This window comes from Bombina bombina, chromosome 4, assembly GCF_027579735.1.
Source record: "Bombina bombina isolate aBomBom1 chromosome 4, aBomBom1.pri, whole genome shotgun sequence".
Classification (NCBI taxonomy): domain Eukaryota; kingdom Metazoa; phylum Chordata; class Amphibia; order Anura; family Bombinatoridae; genus Bombina; species Bombina bombina.
Genome location: NC_069502.1, coordinates 1,124,113,842 through 1,124,129,818, shown reverse-complemented (window position 1 = coordinate 1,124,129,818; position 15,977 = coordinate 1,124,113,842). Strand labels below are relative to the sequence as shown.

The 15,977-nt window shown below is 39.3% G+C and overlaps 1 protein-coding gene across 1 annotated transcript in view; it reads right to left on the bottom strand.

Annotated features, from left to right (window-relative positions):
• The window catches only part of SMYD2 (SET and MYND domain containing 2), a 275,842-nt gene that overhangs the window by 216,734 nt on the left and 43,131 nt on the right, over positions 1–15,977 (bottom strand). The window contains exon 3 of the mRNA XM_053712488.1: positions 578–688. Within this exon, the coding sequence (XP_053568463.1) occupies positions 578–688 (111 nt within the window). The remainder of the gene's footprint in view (positions 1–577; positions 689–15,977) is intronic.

Below are 15,977 nucleotides of genomic sequence, written 5' to 3'. Positions count from 1 at the left end.
TCCCCTGATCTGAAGTTACCTTACTCCTCAGAATGGCCGAGAACAGCAAACGGATCTTAGTTACGTCCGCTAAGATCATATACAAAAAACTCAGGTAGATTCTTCTTCAAATTCTGCCTGAGAAGGAAACAACACACTCCGGTGTCGTTTAAAATAACAAACTTTTGATTGAAGGTATAAAAAACTAAGTTAAATCACCACAGTCCTCTCACACATCCTATCTATTAGTTGGGTGCAAGAGAATGACTGGGTGTGACGTAGAGGGGAGGAGCTATATAGCAGCTCTGCTTGGGTGATCCTCTTGCACTTCCTGTTGGGGAGGAGTTAATATCCCATAAGTAATGATGACCCGTGGACTGACTACACTTAACAGGAGAAATAAGTGTGTGAATTATCAATGTTTAATAGTAAATCAAAATTTTAGTTTTAGGAGTCCTTGCATATTTAGCACTAGATGCAATGTTTCAGTACTGGACTTATGCTTTCTAAGCCGCCAAGAAGCAGGGTAGAGAATCATCCTGAGATATAAATCTTCATTTCACCAGAAGAATCCCAATCTAATTTCCTGTCCACTCACCTGCTTGGCTAGTATCCTTGCAGTCAGCCTTACAGTTTCTGAGGGATTCCAGTTTTGTCCAAAGGCACACATAGCAGAACACTCCAGCTTGTGCATTGGCCAATCTCCCTTCTAAATGGTTAGAAAACACTCATTAGTGCAATTATAACAAGGAAGCAGACGTGTTCTCTAAAAGACAAAAGGTCAAGTAAAATAGGTTTCTTTTATTAAATGGACAGCAAAGCCGAAAAAAAAATAAACAGCTCTGTATGAAAGTGCATTTACAAGCAACATTAATGAATATCAGACAAAATATATATGGTTGGAATGTTTTTAAAATGTATCTGAAAAATGTAACTAAAAGAAAAAAAAAATAGGCTTGTAAAAATTATTGGTTTCAGTCGCAGGATCTTCATAAATAAATAACATAATTTGTATTTTAAGACATAATGAAGTGATTGTTAAAGGGACATTCAAGACAAAATTGGAATCCACATGGGTGCCTTTCAGTTATGAATGTAATCAGTTTTGTAATATGCATGTATTAGCACAAATGCTAATAAAAGCTATAGATTTTCCAAAAGTGTATTTAAGTATGCACCGTGCACCAGCATTTTAAACAGCACTTGCATTGAAAACCTAAGGTAATTTTACCTTTTGTTAATGACTCAATGTGTTAATTGCTGACATACAAGCCCCACTGGCACTTTGAGCAGCAGCAGTATTTTAAATGCTGGTGCACTGAGAATATTCAGCTATGTTTCACATGCACGTGCAGATAAAAATTTTAACACTGAAACAGTGATAACTTTTACTAAAAGCATTTTTGCCAATACATCTATATTGCAAATATGTTTCTATTCAAATATGTCATTCATCTATCTGCATTTAAATTTTGGAATGTCCCTTTAATAATTTACCATTAATGCTGTAGATTAAACTTCTGATTTTATAAACTATTACATTTAGTAGCATTATTTTAGTGCATCATGTACATTTTTAGCATATGCCATTCCATTTAAACAGAATATACTTAAATCTGGAAAAGTTCTGCACAACATGATCTGTCAGTTCTGAAGCTCTGTATTTTAATTTAAAATTACAATTGTAGTCACAACCAACACTATAAAAGTTTGATCTTTTTTTATTAATAAGATCAGAACTTTGAAGAAAATTCTAGTCATGAACAAAAAAAAAAAAAAACACAACTCAATTTATGACTGAGATTTACCCTCGAGGCATTGGTAATTAAAATTTATCCTGAGGCAGAATCATACCACTTTAATGGTGATCAGAATTTCAAACTAAATATGATTAATATCTTATCTTTGTTTAGAACTTTTTTTTTTTTATAGCCACACAATTAAAAACACTACGATTTCTTGATCAAGCCAGTTATACATATTATGTCTAGTATCCAGATTATGTAGTTTACCTTTCCCGCACTACAGTTTTGTCTAGCAACAAGTATAACAACTATACACATTTCTCGTCTCTTTATGATTTGTAGATATTATTCATTTTCACATTTGTTTTAAGGTGGATATTTTGGGCCACAATTTAACCTCACAGTCAAAGTAAAAGGTATACTAGAAATAGGACTTCTAACTTGTCAATAATGTATTTCCTATCTAACCTTGTTAGAATTGGATTAAATGGATGTAAACACCTTGCAACTGCAAGAACATACTAGATGAGTGTGGAAAAACATTAAAGGGACACATGTCAAAATTAAAAACTTTCATGATTCAGATAGAGCATGCAATTTTAAACAACTTTCAAATTTACTTCCATTAACAGAATGTGCGCAGTCGTTTTATATTTACAGTGAGTCACCAGCTGCTACCGAGCATGTGCAGGAATTCACAGAATATATGTACAGTATATGCATTTGTGATTGGATGATGGCTGTCACATTATACAGGGGGAGTGGAAATAGACATAACGGAAATTTGTCAGGAAAAAAAAATCTAAACTTATTTAAAGTTTAGACTAAGTGCTATTGTACTGTCTTTTTATCATGTATTTGTGGATTATGTAAATCCTCTGTATTTACTGGACCTTTAAATAATTAACTGCTTTTCAATACTCAAAGAAAACATAAAAGCACCACGTAATACGTATTTAGTTTTTTAGTTTTAGGTCCTTGTTATAAAATAATTGAAAATAAATCAAAGCAGTATTATTGTGTAGCTTTAGAAGTCTGGATCAAATATAGCTAGGAAAATCTATGTCTTGTGACGTCTCGTAAAAATAAAGCAACAGAGCAGGTGCAGAACGCATCACATGGCCTCTAGATCTGTCGCCCTGTTACAAGCCATTTGTGTTCCCCAAGGCCGAACATACAGTTATGTGAGATGTCATCGCAGAAAATGCAGCATGTCTGCAGAAAGAACAGGACACATGCAGGAACTGTTAACGCTTGAACTTTGTAGTACTGCTCCACATTAGACAGTTCTCTTCAAACAGAGCTGTGCTCTGGCTGCACTGTGTCAATGTTCCTTAACACAGTGCATCCAGGGCAAAGTGCTGTTTGAAGTGAGCAGTCAAATATGCAGTAGCGTTGCAAAGCAGCAGCACATTGCTTGTTGACTGGCTCTCAGAGATTTCCCAGTCTGTAAAGCTGTTTATTCTAAATGTAAGAGAACTGCATCTTTTTATTACTACATTTCTATGTTAGACCAAGAGAAAAGGAAACATTTATTAAAGAGACATTTTAAAATATCTTCTTTTCTTTGTATGCAGCTAATTTGCAATGCAATTTTCAACTACTGCACTATATTATAAAACATTAACAATTGCTTTATTCTTCATTTAACCAACACATTGCAATTGAACTGATGCCTTAGTGTAACTGTGTAATTTAAAATTGAATTTTATTTAAAAATGACCTGCAGAAAAATTTTCACAAAAAAAAATCTTATCGCAGAAAGTTAAGTTCTGCCTCTGTGTATTGTGTTTTTAACAGAGTATTATTAAAATTCAGTTTTAACTAAGTATGCCTCTGGTTTGTATGTAAAACATGGTGTAGACTTAGTACAGCAAAGCAAGGAAGTATTGTTTTTCAACAGACAAACTACACCCGTTATTTGCCTTATTTGGAGGAGCCAATCAGGACTCGTTACTGGAGTAGACACAGCTAGCCACTGTCATTTTGTTATCAAACATTCGCTTGTTTTGCAGCTTATCTGGTAATCTCTGCTGAGGCCAACCAGGGACAGATTTGGCAGTTTGGCTTGTGGAGGCTGCTATGTGCACTTCAAATGAGTAGAATTGGAAAACTCTTGATTTACAGGAAAAGAGGGCAAATAAAAAAAAAAATGAAACTGTGTTCCAAAGTTGTTTTACTAAGCATAATTAAATATTACAATCTCAAACGGTTTACTGTTCCTTTAAAGGGACACTGCACTGTACAAATGTGTTTCAAATGACTTGTTATACTAACTGCAGAGTAGTAAATTAGAGTGCGCCTTCTGGGTTTATTTTTATTCTCAAGGACACACCCGTTTTAATGGGCTGACACCTGCTCATGTTATCTCACTGTATACACAAAGCCTAATAGGTATAGAAATGCTAATTATGGCTGGGGGTCCAATGAGCAAAACCAGCTATTTTTGATACAAAAATTCTCTCTTCCACCCTAGAGGAAGGTTAATTTATGCTTTTGTCTCCTGCTGACAAAGCTTTTCTACAGAGAATACAGTAGTAGTTCAGTATAGGTAGTAGTTTCAACAGGCGACGGCAGCTATTTCAAATGACAAAATAAAAATAAAGGTAAAGAACAATTTAATACACTCCAGCAAGTAAAATTAAGAACACATTAAAGGGAAAAACATTTACAGTACAATGTCCCTTTTAGACTTCAGAGGGCTTAGGCAAAGTTCCAAGGTGAGGCTTCTTATATCTGCCCTTAGCCAGTAGTGTTCTCTTCTTTGCTTTTATTATTTTGAAAAACTTAAGTGACTTATGCCCCATGGACAAGGCAGAAAGCACGGGATAAGGTCAAAGGACTATTGATAGGAGGGACCAAAAGTGGAGGCCAGTGCAATTGAGGCTCTGTGGCAGCTGCAGATAATGTCAATATTGTGCCACATTTGTGGCTTACCTATACCAGATTTGGGACCTCTTATTATAGTCATTGGTCTCAATCCTCATCCAAGGATGTCACACAGAAATAGGGTGTAACAATGTTATTTCTTTGAGAAAAATTTATAAAATGTTACTTTACGAGTTTTGGTAGCGAAAACGAAACCCTAAATTTAACATGGCAATTTTATATGTAATAAGAGTTGTTTCTTTTTTCAAAAACAAACTGAATCAACCCTTTATAGATGAGATTATGCAATACGACAATCATTAAAACCTGTTTAAAGGTTAAATACTTTCTTAGTCTGCAGTATTTACTTTTTATAAAATTTTAGTACATTAATGAACTGTATAATTATGCTACAATACCTTACAGATCCTGCACCAACCCCCTTAAAGTGATGGTAAATTTCAGACTATAAGAATGTTGCAATGAAAAATATATGTCTGCAAGTAAAACCATAATTATTATTATTATTATTATTATTTTTTTTAAATTGTATATATATTTTATAATAAAATTGGTATTGTCTGTTCCTCCGCCCCCCTTCATTTCTTCTTTTGGCTGGGCTGTGATGTATAGAGCAGTCACATCCACTCTTTACATAGGCTTTCTAAAGGCTTTAAAGGGGCTGGACTTCAAGATTGTCAAAAGACACACACGCGGATTGGATGTTCACTAGAAATGTTATTTACAAAAAAGTTCATCCAAGTGTGACGGCATAACCTTGCAATAGAAGCAATACTATATGCACTAATTTAACCCTTTAACAGATGGATTAAAAACAGAAAAAGGTACACATATAGGGCGCGATCCGATATAGATCGTAGTTTGCGGCGTAAGCGAGGGAACCCGCGTTGCCCGCAGTTTCAGCTCGCAACTCGAGCTATCCCATATACGGCGCCGTCAGATGCTAACGTGCCGTAAATCGGATAAACCAGCGATGTCCAGAAATCTGCGCAAGTACAAATTTCTGGCGTCGCCAGTGACTTGCGGCACGTTAGAAACTGCCGGCGCCTACAAAACCTGACTAAAGTCTAAATCACCCGCACTGTCTAACACGCCTCCCTAACATAGCCCGACACGTCTAACCCTCTATCCGCTATCCCCCCTCACTATCCTAACAATAACAATGTATTAACCCCTAAACCGCCACTACCTAATAAAGTTATTAACCCCTAAACCGCCGCCAGCTATATTAAATCTATAACCCCCTAAAGTGAGCCCCTAACACCGCCGCCATCTACCTTACCTACCCCCTAAAGTGAGCCTCTACCCCGCCGCTACCTATTTTAAAATTATTAACCCCTAATCTAATCCCCCTACCCCGCCGCCATCTATATTAAATTATTTAACCCCTAAAATACTAAACTATCCCTACCACTAAACCTAAGTCTAACCCTACAAATAGCCCTGAAAAGGGTTTTTTGCGGGGCATGCCCCAAAGAATTCAGCTCTTTTGCCAGCCCTTAAAAGGGCTTTTTGGCGGGGCTTTGTCACAAAGTAAACTGCTCTTTTGCCTACAATCTACATCCCCCTACACCGCGGCCACCTATAATAAATGTATTAACCCCTAATCTAATCCCCCTACACCGCCGCCAGCTATATTAACCCTAATTATATTAGGGTTAATATTGTTATTATATTATATATATATATATATATATATATATATATATATATATATATATAAATTATAATAACCCTATCTAACTCTAACATCCCTAACGAAACTCTTATTAATATTATTAATTAAAATATTCCTATTTAAATCTAAATACTTACCTATAAAATAAACCCTAAGATAGCTACAATATAATTAATAATTACATTGTAGCTATGTTAGGGTTTATATTTATTTTACAGGTAAATTGTTAATTATTTTAACTAGGTATAATAGCTATTAAATAGTTATGAACTATTTAATAGCTACCTAGTTAAAATAATTACCCAATTACCTGTAAAATAAATCCTAACCTAAGTTACAAATACACCTACACTATCAATAAATTAAATAAACTACAAATATCTATCTAAAAATACAATTAAATAAACTAAATTACAAAAAATAAAAAAAGATTACAAGATTTTTAAGATAATTACACCTATTCTAAGCCCCCTAATAAAATAATAAAGCCCCCCAAAATAAAAAAATTTCCCTACCCTATTCTAAATTAAAAAAAGTTCAAAGCTCTTTTACCTTACCAGCCCTTAAAAGGGCCTTTTGTGGGGGCATGCCCCAAAGAAAACTGCTCTTTTGCCTGAAAAAAAAAAACACAATACCACCCCCCAGCATTACAACCCACCACCCACATACCCCTAATCTAACCCAAACCCCCCTTAAATAAACCTAACACTACCCCCCTGAAGATCTCCCTACCTTGTCTTCACCACCGGGCCGAACTCCTCATCCGATCCGGGTGATGTCTATCCAAGCGGTAAAGAAGAGGTCTTCATCCCAGCGATGTCTTTATCCAAGCGGCAGCAAAGTCTTCTTCCATCGGGCAGAATCTTCCATCAAGCGGCATCTTGAATCTTCTCTCCACCGACGCGGAGCATCCATCCCGGCCGACGACTGAACGACGAATGAGGTACCTTTAAATGACGTCATCCAAGATGGCGTCCGTCGAATTCCGATTGGCTGATAGGATTCTATCAGCCAATCGGAATTAAGGTAGCAAAATCTGATTGGCTGATTGAATCAGCCAATCAGATTCAAGTTCAATCCGATTGGCTGAACCAATCAGCCAATCAGATTGAGCTCGCATTTTATTGGCTGATCGGAACGTCATTTAAAAAAGGTACCTCATTCGTCGTTCAGTCGTCGGCCGGGATGGATGCTCCGTGTCAGTGGAGAGAAGATTCAAGATGCCGCTTGATGGAAGATTCTGCCCGATGGAAGAAGACTTTGCTGCCGCTTGGATAAAGACATCGCTGGGATGAAGACCTCTTCTTTACCGCTTGGATAGACATCGCCCGGATCGGATGAGGAGTTCGGTCCGGTGGTGAAGACAAGGTAGGGAGATCTTCAGGGGGGTAGTGTTAGGTTTATTTAAGGGGGGTTTGGGTTAGATTAGGGGTATGTGGGTGGCGGGTTGTAATGTTGGGGGGTGGTATTGCGGTTTTTTTTTCCAGGCAAAAACAGAATTTATGTTTACCTGATAAATTACTTTCTCCAACGGTGTGTCCGGTCCACGGCGTCATCCTTACTTGTGGGATATTCTCCTCCCCAACAGGAAATGGCAAAGAGCCCAGCAAAGCTGGTCACATGATCCCTCCTAGGCTCCGCCTACCCCAGTCATTCGACCGACGTAAAGGAGGAATATTTGCATAGGAGAAATCATATGATACCGTGGTGACTGTAGTTAAAGAAAATAAATTATCAGACCTGATTAAAAAACCAGGGCGGGCCGTGGACCGGACACACCGTTGGAGAAAGTAATTTATCAGGTAAACATAAATTCTGTTTTCTCCAACATAGGTGTGTCCGGTCCACGGCGTCATCCTTACTTGTGGGAACCAATACCAAAGCTTTAGGACACGGATGAAGGGAGGGAGCAAATCAGGTCACCTAAATGGAAGGCACCACGGCTTGCAAAACCTTTCTCCCAAAAATAGCCTCAGAAGAAGCAAAAGTATCAAATTTGTAAAATTTCGTAAAAGTGTGCAGTGAAGACCAAGTCGCTGCCTTACATATCTGATCAACAGAAGCCTCGTTCTTGAAGGCCCATGTGGAAGCCACAGCCCTAGTGGAATGAGCTGTGATTCTTTCAGGAGGCTGCCGTCCGGCAGTCTCGTAAGCTAATCTGATGATGCTTTTAATCCAAAAAGAGAGAGAGGTAGAAGTTGCTTTTTGACCTCTCCTTTTACCAGAATAAACAACAAACAAAGAAGATGTTTGTCTAAAATCCTTTGTAGCATCTAAATAGAATTTTAGAGCACGAACTACATCCAAATTGTGCAACAAACGTTCCTTCTTTGAAACTGGATTCGGACACAAAGAAGGCACGACTATCTCCTGGTTAATGTTTTTGTTAGAAACAACTTTCGGAAGAAAACCAGGTTTAGTACGTAAAACCACCTTATCTGCATGGAACACCAGATAAGGAGGAGAACACTGCAGAGCAGATAATTCTGAAACTCTTCTAGCAGAAGAAATTGCAACCAAAAACAAAACTTTCCAAGATAATAACTTAATATCAACGGAATGTAAGGGTTCAAACGGAACCCCCTGAAGAACTGAAAGAACTAAATTGAGACTCCAAGGAGGAGTCAAAGGTTTGTAAACAGGCTTGATTCTAACCAGAGCCTGAACAAAGGCTTGAACATCTGGCACAGCTGCCAGCTTTTTGTGAAGTAACACAGACAAGGCAGAAATCTGTCCCTTCAAAGAACTTGCAGATAATCCTTTCTCCAAACCTTCTTGAAGAAAGGATAGAATCTTAGGAATTTTTACCTTGTCCCAAGGGAATCCTTTAGATTCACACCAACAGATATATTTTTTCCATATTTTGTGGTAGATTTTTCTAGTTACAGGCTTTCTGGCCTGAACAAGAGTATCAATGACAGAATCTGAGAACCCTCGCTTTGATAAGATCAAGCGTTCAATCTCCAAGCCGTCAGTTGGAGTGAGACCAGATTCGGAAGTTCGAACGGACCTTGAACAAGAAGGTCTCGTCTCAAAGGTAGCTTCCATGGTGGAGCCGATGACATATTCACCAGGTCTGCATACCAAGTCCTGCGTGGCCACGCAGGAGCTATCAAGATCACCGATGCCCTCTCCTGATTGATCCTGGCTACCAGCCTGGGGATGAGGGGAAACGGCGGGAATACATAAGCTAGTTTGAAGGTCCAAGGTGCTACTAGTGCATCTACTAGAGTCGCCTTGGGATCCCTGGATCTGGACCCGTAGCAAGGAACCTTGAAGTTCTGACGAGAGGCCATCAGATCCATGTCTGGAATGCCCCACAATTGAGTAATTTGGGCAAAGATTTCCGGATGGAGTTCCCACTCCCCCGGATGAAATGTCTGACGACTCAGAAAATCCGCTTCCCAATTTTCCACTCCTGGGATGTGGATTGCAGACAAGTGGCAGGAGTGAGTCTCCGCCCATTGAATGATTTTGGTCACTTCTTCCATCGCCAGGGAACTCCTTGTTCCCCCCTGATGGTTGATGTACGCAACAGTCGTCATGTTGTCTGATTGAAACCGTATGAACTTGGCCTTTGCTAGCTGAGGCCAAGCCTTGAGAGCATTGAATATCGCTCTCAGTTCCAGAATATTTATCGGGAGAAGAGATTCTTCCCGAGACCAAAGACCCTGAGCTTTCAGGGGTCCCCAGACCGCGCCCCAGCCCACCAGACTGGCGTCGGTCGTGACAATGACCCACTCTGGTCTGCGGAAGCTCATCCCCTGTGACAGGTTGTCCAGGGACAGCCACCAACGGAGTGAATCCCTGGTCCTCTGATCTACTTGTATCGTCGGAGACAAGTCTGTATAGTCCCCATTCCACTGACTGAGCATGCACAGTTGTAATGGTCTTAGATGAATTCGCGCAAAAGTAACTATGTCCATTGCCGCTACCATCAAACCTATTACTTCCATGCACTGCGCTATGGAAGGAAGAGGAACAGAATGAAGTATTTGACAAGAGTTTAGAAGTTTTGATTTTCTGGCCTCTGTCAGAAAAATCCTCATTTCTAAGGAGTCTATTATTGTTCCCAAGAAGGGAACCCTTGTTGACGGAGATAGCGAACTTTTTCCTACGTTCACTTTCCACCCGTGAGATCTGAGAAAGGCCAGGACAATGTCCGAGTGAGCCTTTGCTTGTGGAAGGGACGACGCTTGAATCAGAATGTCGTCCAAGTAAGGTACTACTGCAATGCCCCTTGGTCTTAGCACCGCTAGAAGGGACCCTAGTACCTTTGTGAAAATTCTTGGAGCAGTGGCTAATCCGAACGGAAGTGCCACAAACTGGTAATGCTTGTCCAGGAATGCGAACCTTAGGAACCGATGATGTTCCTTGTGGATAGGAATATGTAGATACGCATCCTTTAAATCCACCGTGGTCATGAATTGACCTTCCTGGATGGAAGGAAGAATTGTTCGAATGGTTTCCATTTTGAACGATGGAACCTTGAGAAACTTGTTTAGGATCTTGAGATCTAAGATTGGTCTGAATGTTCCCTCTTTTTTGGGAACTACGAACAGATTGGAGTAGAACCCCATCCCTTGTTCTCCTAATGGAACAGGATGAATCACTCCCATTTTTAACAGGTCTTCTACACAATGTAAGAATGCCTGTTTTTTTATGAGGTCTGAAGACAATTGAGACCTGTGGAACCTCCCCCTTGGGGGAAGCCCCTTGAATTCCAGAAGATAACCTTGGGAGACTATTTCTAGTGCCCAAGGATCCAGAACATCTCTTGCCCAAGCCTGAGCGAAGAGAGAGAGTCTGCCCCCCACCAGATCCGGTCCCGGATCGGGGGCCAACATCTCATGCTGTCTTGGTAGCAGTGGCAGGTTTCTTGGCCTGCTTTCCTTTGTTCCAGCCTTGCATTGGCCTCCAGGCTGGCTTGGCTTGAGAAGTATTACCCTCTTGCTTAGAGGACGTAGCACTTGGGGCTGGTCCGTTTCTGCGAAAGGGACGAAAATTAGGTTTATTTTTGGCTTTGAAAGACCTATCCTGAGGAAGGGCGTGGCCCTTGCCCCCAGTGATATCAGAGATAATCTCTTTCAAGTCAGGGCCAAACAGCGTTTTCCCCTTGAAAGGAATGTTAAGCAATTTGTTCTTGGAAGACGCATCCGCTGACCAAGATTTTAGCCAAAGCGCTCTGCGCGCCACAATAGCAAAACCAGAATTTTTCGCCGCTAACCTAGCCAATTGCAAAGTGGCGTCTAGGGTGAAAGAATTAGCCAATTTGAGAGCATGAATTCTGTCCATAATCTCCTCATAAGAAGAAGAATTATTATTGAGCGCCTTTTCTAGTTCATCGAACCAGAAACACGCTGCTGTAGTGACAGGAACAATGCATGAAATTGGTTGTAGAAGGTAACCTTGCTGAACAAACATCTTTTTAAGCAAACCCTCTAATTTTTTATCCATAGGATCTTTGAAAGCACAACTATCTTCTATGGGTATAGTGGTGCGTTTGTTTAGAGTAGAAACCGCCCCCTCGACCTTGGGGACTGTCTGCCATAAGTCCTTTCTGGGGTCGACCATAGGAAACAATTTCTTAAATATGGGGGGAGGGACGAAAGGTATACCGGGCCTATCCCATTCTTTATTTACAATGTCCGCCACCCGCTTGGGTATAGGAAAAGCTTCGGGGGGGCCCGGGACCTCTAGGAACTTGTCCATTTTACATAATTTCTCTGGAATGACCAAATTCTCACAATCATCCAGAGTAGATAACACCTCCTTAAGCAGAGCGCGGAGATGTTCCAATTTAAATTTAAATGTAATCACATCAGGTTCAGCTTGTTGAGAAATTTTCCCTGAATCTGAAATTTCTCCCTCAGACAAAACCTCCCTGGCCCCCTCAGACTGGTGTAGGGGCACTTCAGAACCAATATCATCAGCGTCCTCATGCTCTTCAGTATTTTCTAAAACAGAGCAGTCGCGCTTTCGCTGATAAGTGGGCATTTTGGCTAAAATGTTTTTGATAGAATTATCCATTACAGCCGTTTAGTGCGCCAATACTCCTTACTATGCAACAATTGATGTACTAGGGGCCTCCTGTGTGGGCAAGACTGGTGTAGACGAAGGAGGGGATGATGCAGTACCATGCTTACTCCCCTCACTTGAGGAATCATCTTGGGCATCATTTTCTCTAAATTTTGTGTCACATAAATCACATCTATTTAAATGAGAAGGAACCTTGGCTTCCCCACATACAGAACACAGTCTATCTGGTAGTTCAGACATGTTAAACAGGCATAAACTTGATAACAAAGTACAAAAAACGTTTTAAAATAAAACCGTTACTGTCACTTTAAATTTTAAACTGAACACACTTTATTACTGCATATGTGAAAAAGTATGAAGGAATTGTTCAAAATTCACCAAAATTTCACCACAGTGTCTTAAAGCCTTAAAAGTATTGCACACCAAATTTGGAAGCTTTAACCCTTAAAATAACGGAACCGGAGCCGTTTTTATATTTAACCCCTTTACAGTCCCTGGTATCTGCTTTGCTGAGACCCAACCAAGCCCAAAGGGGAATACGATACCAAATGACGCCTTCAGAAAGTCTTTTCTATGTATCAGAGCTCCTCACACATGCATCTGCATGTCATGCTTCCCAAAAACAAGTGCGCAATAGAGGCGCGAAAATGAGACTCTGCCTATGATTAGGGAAAGCCCCTAGAGAATAAGGTGTCCAATACAGTGCCTGCCGGTTATTTTACATAGTTCCCAAGATTAAAATAATTCCTCAAGGCTATGGAGTATAAAATATGCTTATATATAAATCGTTTTAGCCCAGAAAATGTCTACAGTCTTAAAAGCCCTTGTGAAGCCCTTTTTTCTCTTCATGTAATAAAAATGGCTTACCGGATCCCATAGGGAAAATGACAGCTTCCAGCATTACATCGTCTTGTTAGAAATGTGTCATACCTCAAGCAGCAAAAGTCTGCTCCCTGTTTCCCCCAACTGAAGTTAATTCCTCTCAACAGTCCTGTGTGGAAACAGCCATCGATTTTAGTAACGGTTCCTAAAATCATTTTCCTCTTACAAACAGAAATCTTCATCTCTTTTCTGTTTCTGAGTAAATAGTACATACCAGCACTATTTCAAAATAACAAACTCTTGATTGAATAATAAAAACTACAGTTAAACACTAAAAAACTCTAAGCCATCTCCGTGGAGATGTTGCCTGTACAACGGCAAAGAGAATGACTGGGGTAGGCGGAGCCTAGGAGGGATCATGTGACCAGCTTTGCTGGGCTCTTTGCCATTTCCTGTTGGGGAGGAGAATATCCCACAAGTAAGGATGACGCTGTGGACCGGACACACCTATGTTGGAGAAAGAGCAGTTTTCTTTGGGGCATGCCCCCACAAAAGGCCCTTTTAAGGGCTGGTAAGGTAAAAGAGCTTTGAACTTTTTTTAATTTAGAATAGGGTAGGGAAAATTTTTTATTTTGGGGGGCTTTATTATTTTATTAGGGGGCTTAGAATAGGTGTAATTAGCTTAAAAATCTTGTAATCTTTTTTTATTTTTTGTAATTTAGTGGGGTTTTTTTTTGTAATTTAGTTTAGTTTATTTAATTGTATTTTTAGATAGATATTTGTAGTTTATTTAATTTATTGATAGTGTAGGTGTATTTGTAACTTAGGTTAAGATTTATTTTACAGGTAATTGGGTAATTATTTTAACTAGGTAGCTCTTAAATAGTTCATAACTATTTAATAGCTATTATACCTAGTTAAAATAATTAACAATTTACCTGTAAAATAAATATAAACCCTAACATAGCTACAATGTAATTATTAATTATATTGTAGCTATCTTAGGGTTTATTTTATAGGTAAGTATTTAGATTTAAATAGGAATATTTTAGTTTATAATATGAATTAGATTTATTTAATAAGAATTTAGTTAGGGGTGTTAGGGTTAGATAGAGTTAATATAGTTAATATAAATACTATAGTAACTATATTAACTATATTAACCCTAATATAATTAGGGTTAATATAGTTAATATCCATAGACAACTGCCGCTCCAGTCCGTTGCTGGCTGTAGACGCCACCGGAAGTCACAGGGGGAATGCAATTGGTGTGAAGCCACAGGGGGTGCAAGCCGAAAAAGCGGCCGGTTCCGCCGCAAAAATAGCAAAGGAAAAAAAGGTAATCAGCTGCACTGGCGGTTGTATTATAAAAATCCAAAATTTATTAATTCAGTTTGCTTGTACCTTGTTTTTAAACTGAATTAATAAATTTTGGATTTTTATATTACAACCGCCAGTGCAGCTGATTACCTTTTTTCCTTTAATATAGTTAATATACATAATGTAATAACTATATTAACTATAATATACTTAGGGTTAATATAGATAATATAGCTGGCGGTGGGGTAGGTAGATTAAATTAGGGGTTAATAATTTTAATATAGATGGCGGCGTTGTAAGGGGCTTACATTAGGGGTTAATACCATTAATATAGGTGGCGGCGGTGTAGGGAGGGCAGGTTATAGGGCAAAAGAGCCGTTTACTTTGGGGCAAAGCCCCGCAAAAGGCCCTTTTAAGGGCTGGTAATAGAGATAATTATTTTAGGGGGATTAGATTAGGGGTTAATAATATTAATATAGCTGGCGGCGGTATAGGGGGATTAGATTATGGGGTTAATAATTTTTATATAGGTGGCGGCGGTGTAAGGGGTCAGATTAGGGGATAGATAAGGTAGATGGCGGCGGTGTAAGGGGTTCACATTAGGGGATAGATCAGTTAGATGGTGGCGGTTTTAGGGGCTCACAGTAGGGGGTTAGTTTATGTAGATGGTGGCGGTTTAGGGGTTAAATACTTTATTAGGGATTGCGGCGGGGGATCGCGGTTGACAGTTAGATAGACATTGTGCATGCGTTAGGTGTTAGGTTTATTTAGCAGCCAGTTTAGGGAGTTACGGGGCTCCAATACTCAGCGTAAGGCTTCTTACGGCTGCTTTTTGTGGCGAGGTGAAAATGGAGTAAGATTTCTCCATTTTCGCCACGTAAGTCCTTACGCTGTATATTGGATACCAAACTGCACGGGTTTGGTATACCTGCCTATGGCCCAAAAAACTACGGGCGACAGCAGAAATATACGCGCGTAACTTCTAGGTTACGCCGTATATAGGATACCAAACCCGCGCAAATATTGGCGTCGCCAGCTTTTGCGGGCGACTATTTTTATCGGATCGACCCCATACTTTTTGAAATGGCAAAGATTATATATATATGGCATTTGATTACTTAAGGTTTACCATCACTTGAATGAACCAGTAAATACAGTAGATTTGCATAAACAATACATGCATGATAAAAAGACAATGCAATATCACTTAGACATAGCTTAGAAATTTGTCAGCCTGAACTTCAAATTAGTAGCAGATTTTTTTTCCATTTCCACCCCCCCTGTATCATGTGACAGCCATCCACAAATGCATATACGTATATTCTGTGAATTCTTGCACATGCTCAGTAGGAGTTGGTGACTCAAAAAGTATAGATATGAAAAGACTGTGCACATTTTGTTATTGGAAAGTTGTTTAAAAATTGCTGCTCTATCTGAATCATGAATGCTTAATTTTGACTTGAGTGTCCCTTTAAGCTATGCAGAATGGATTAAAGGGACATTCA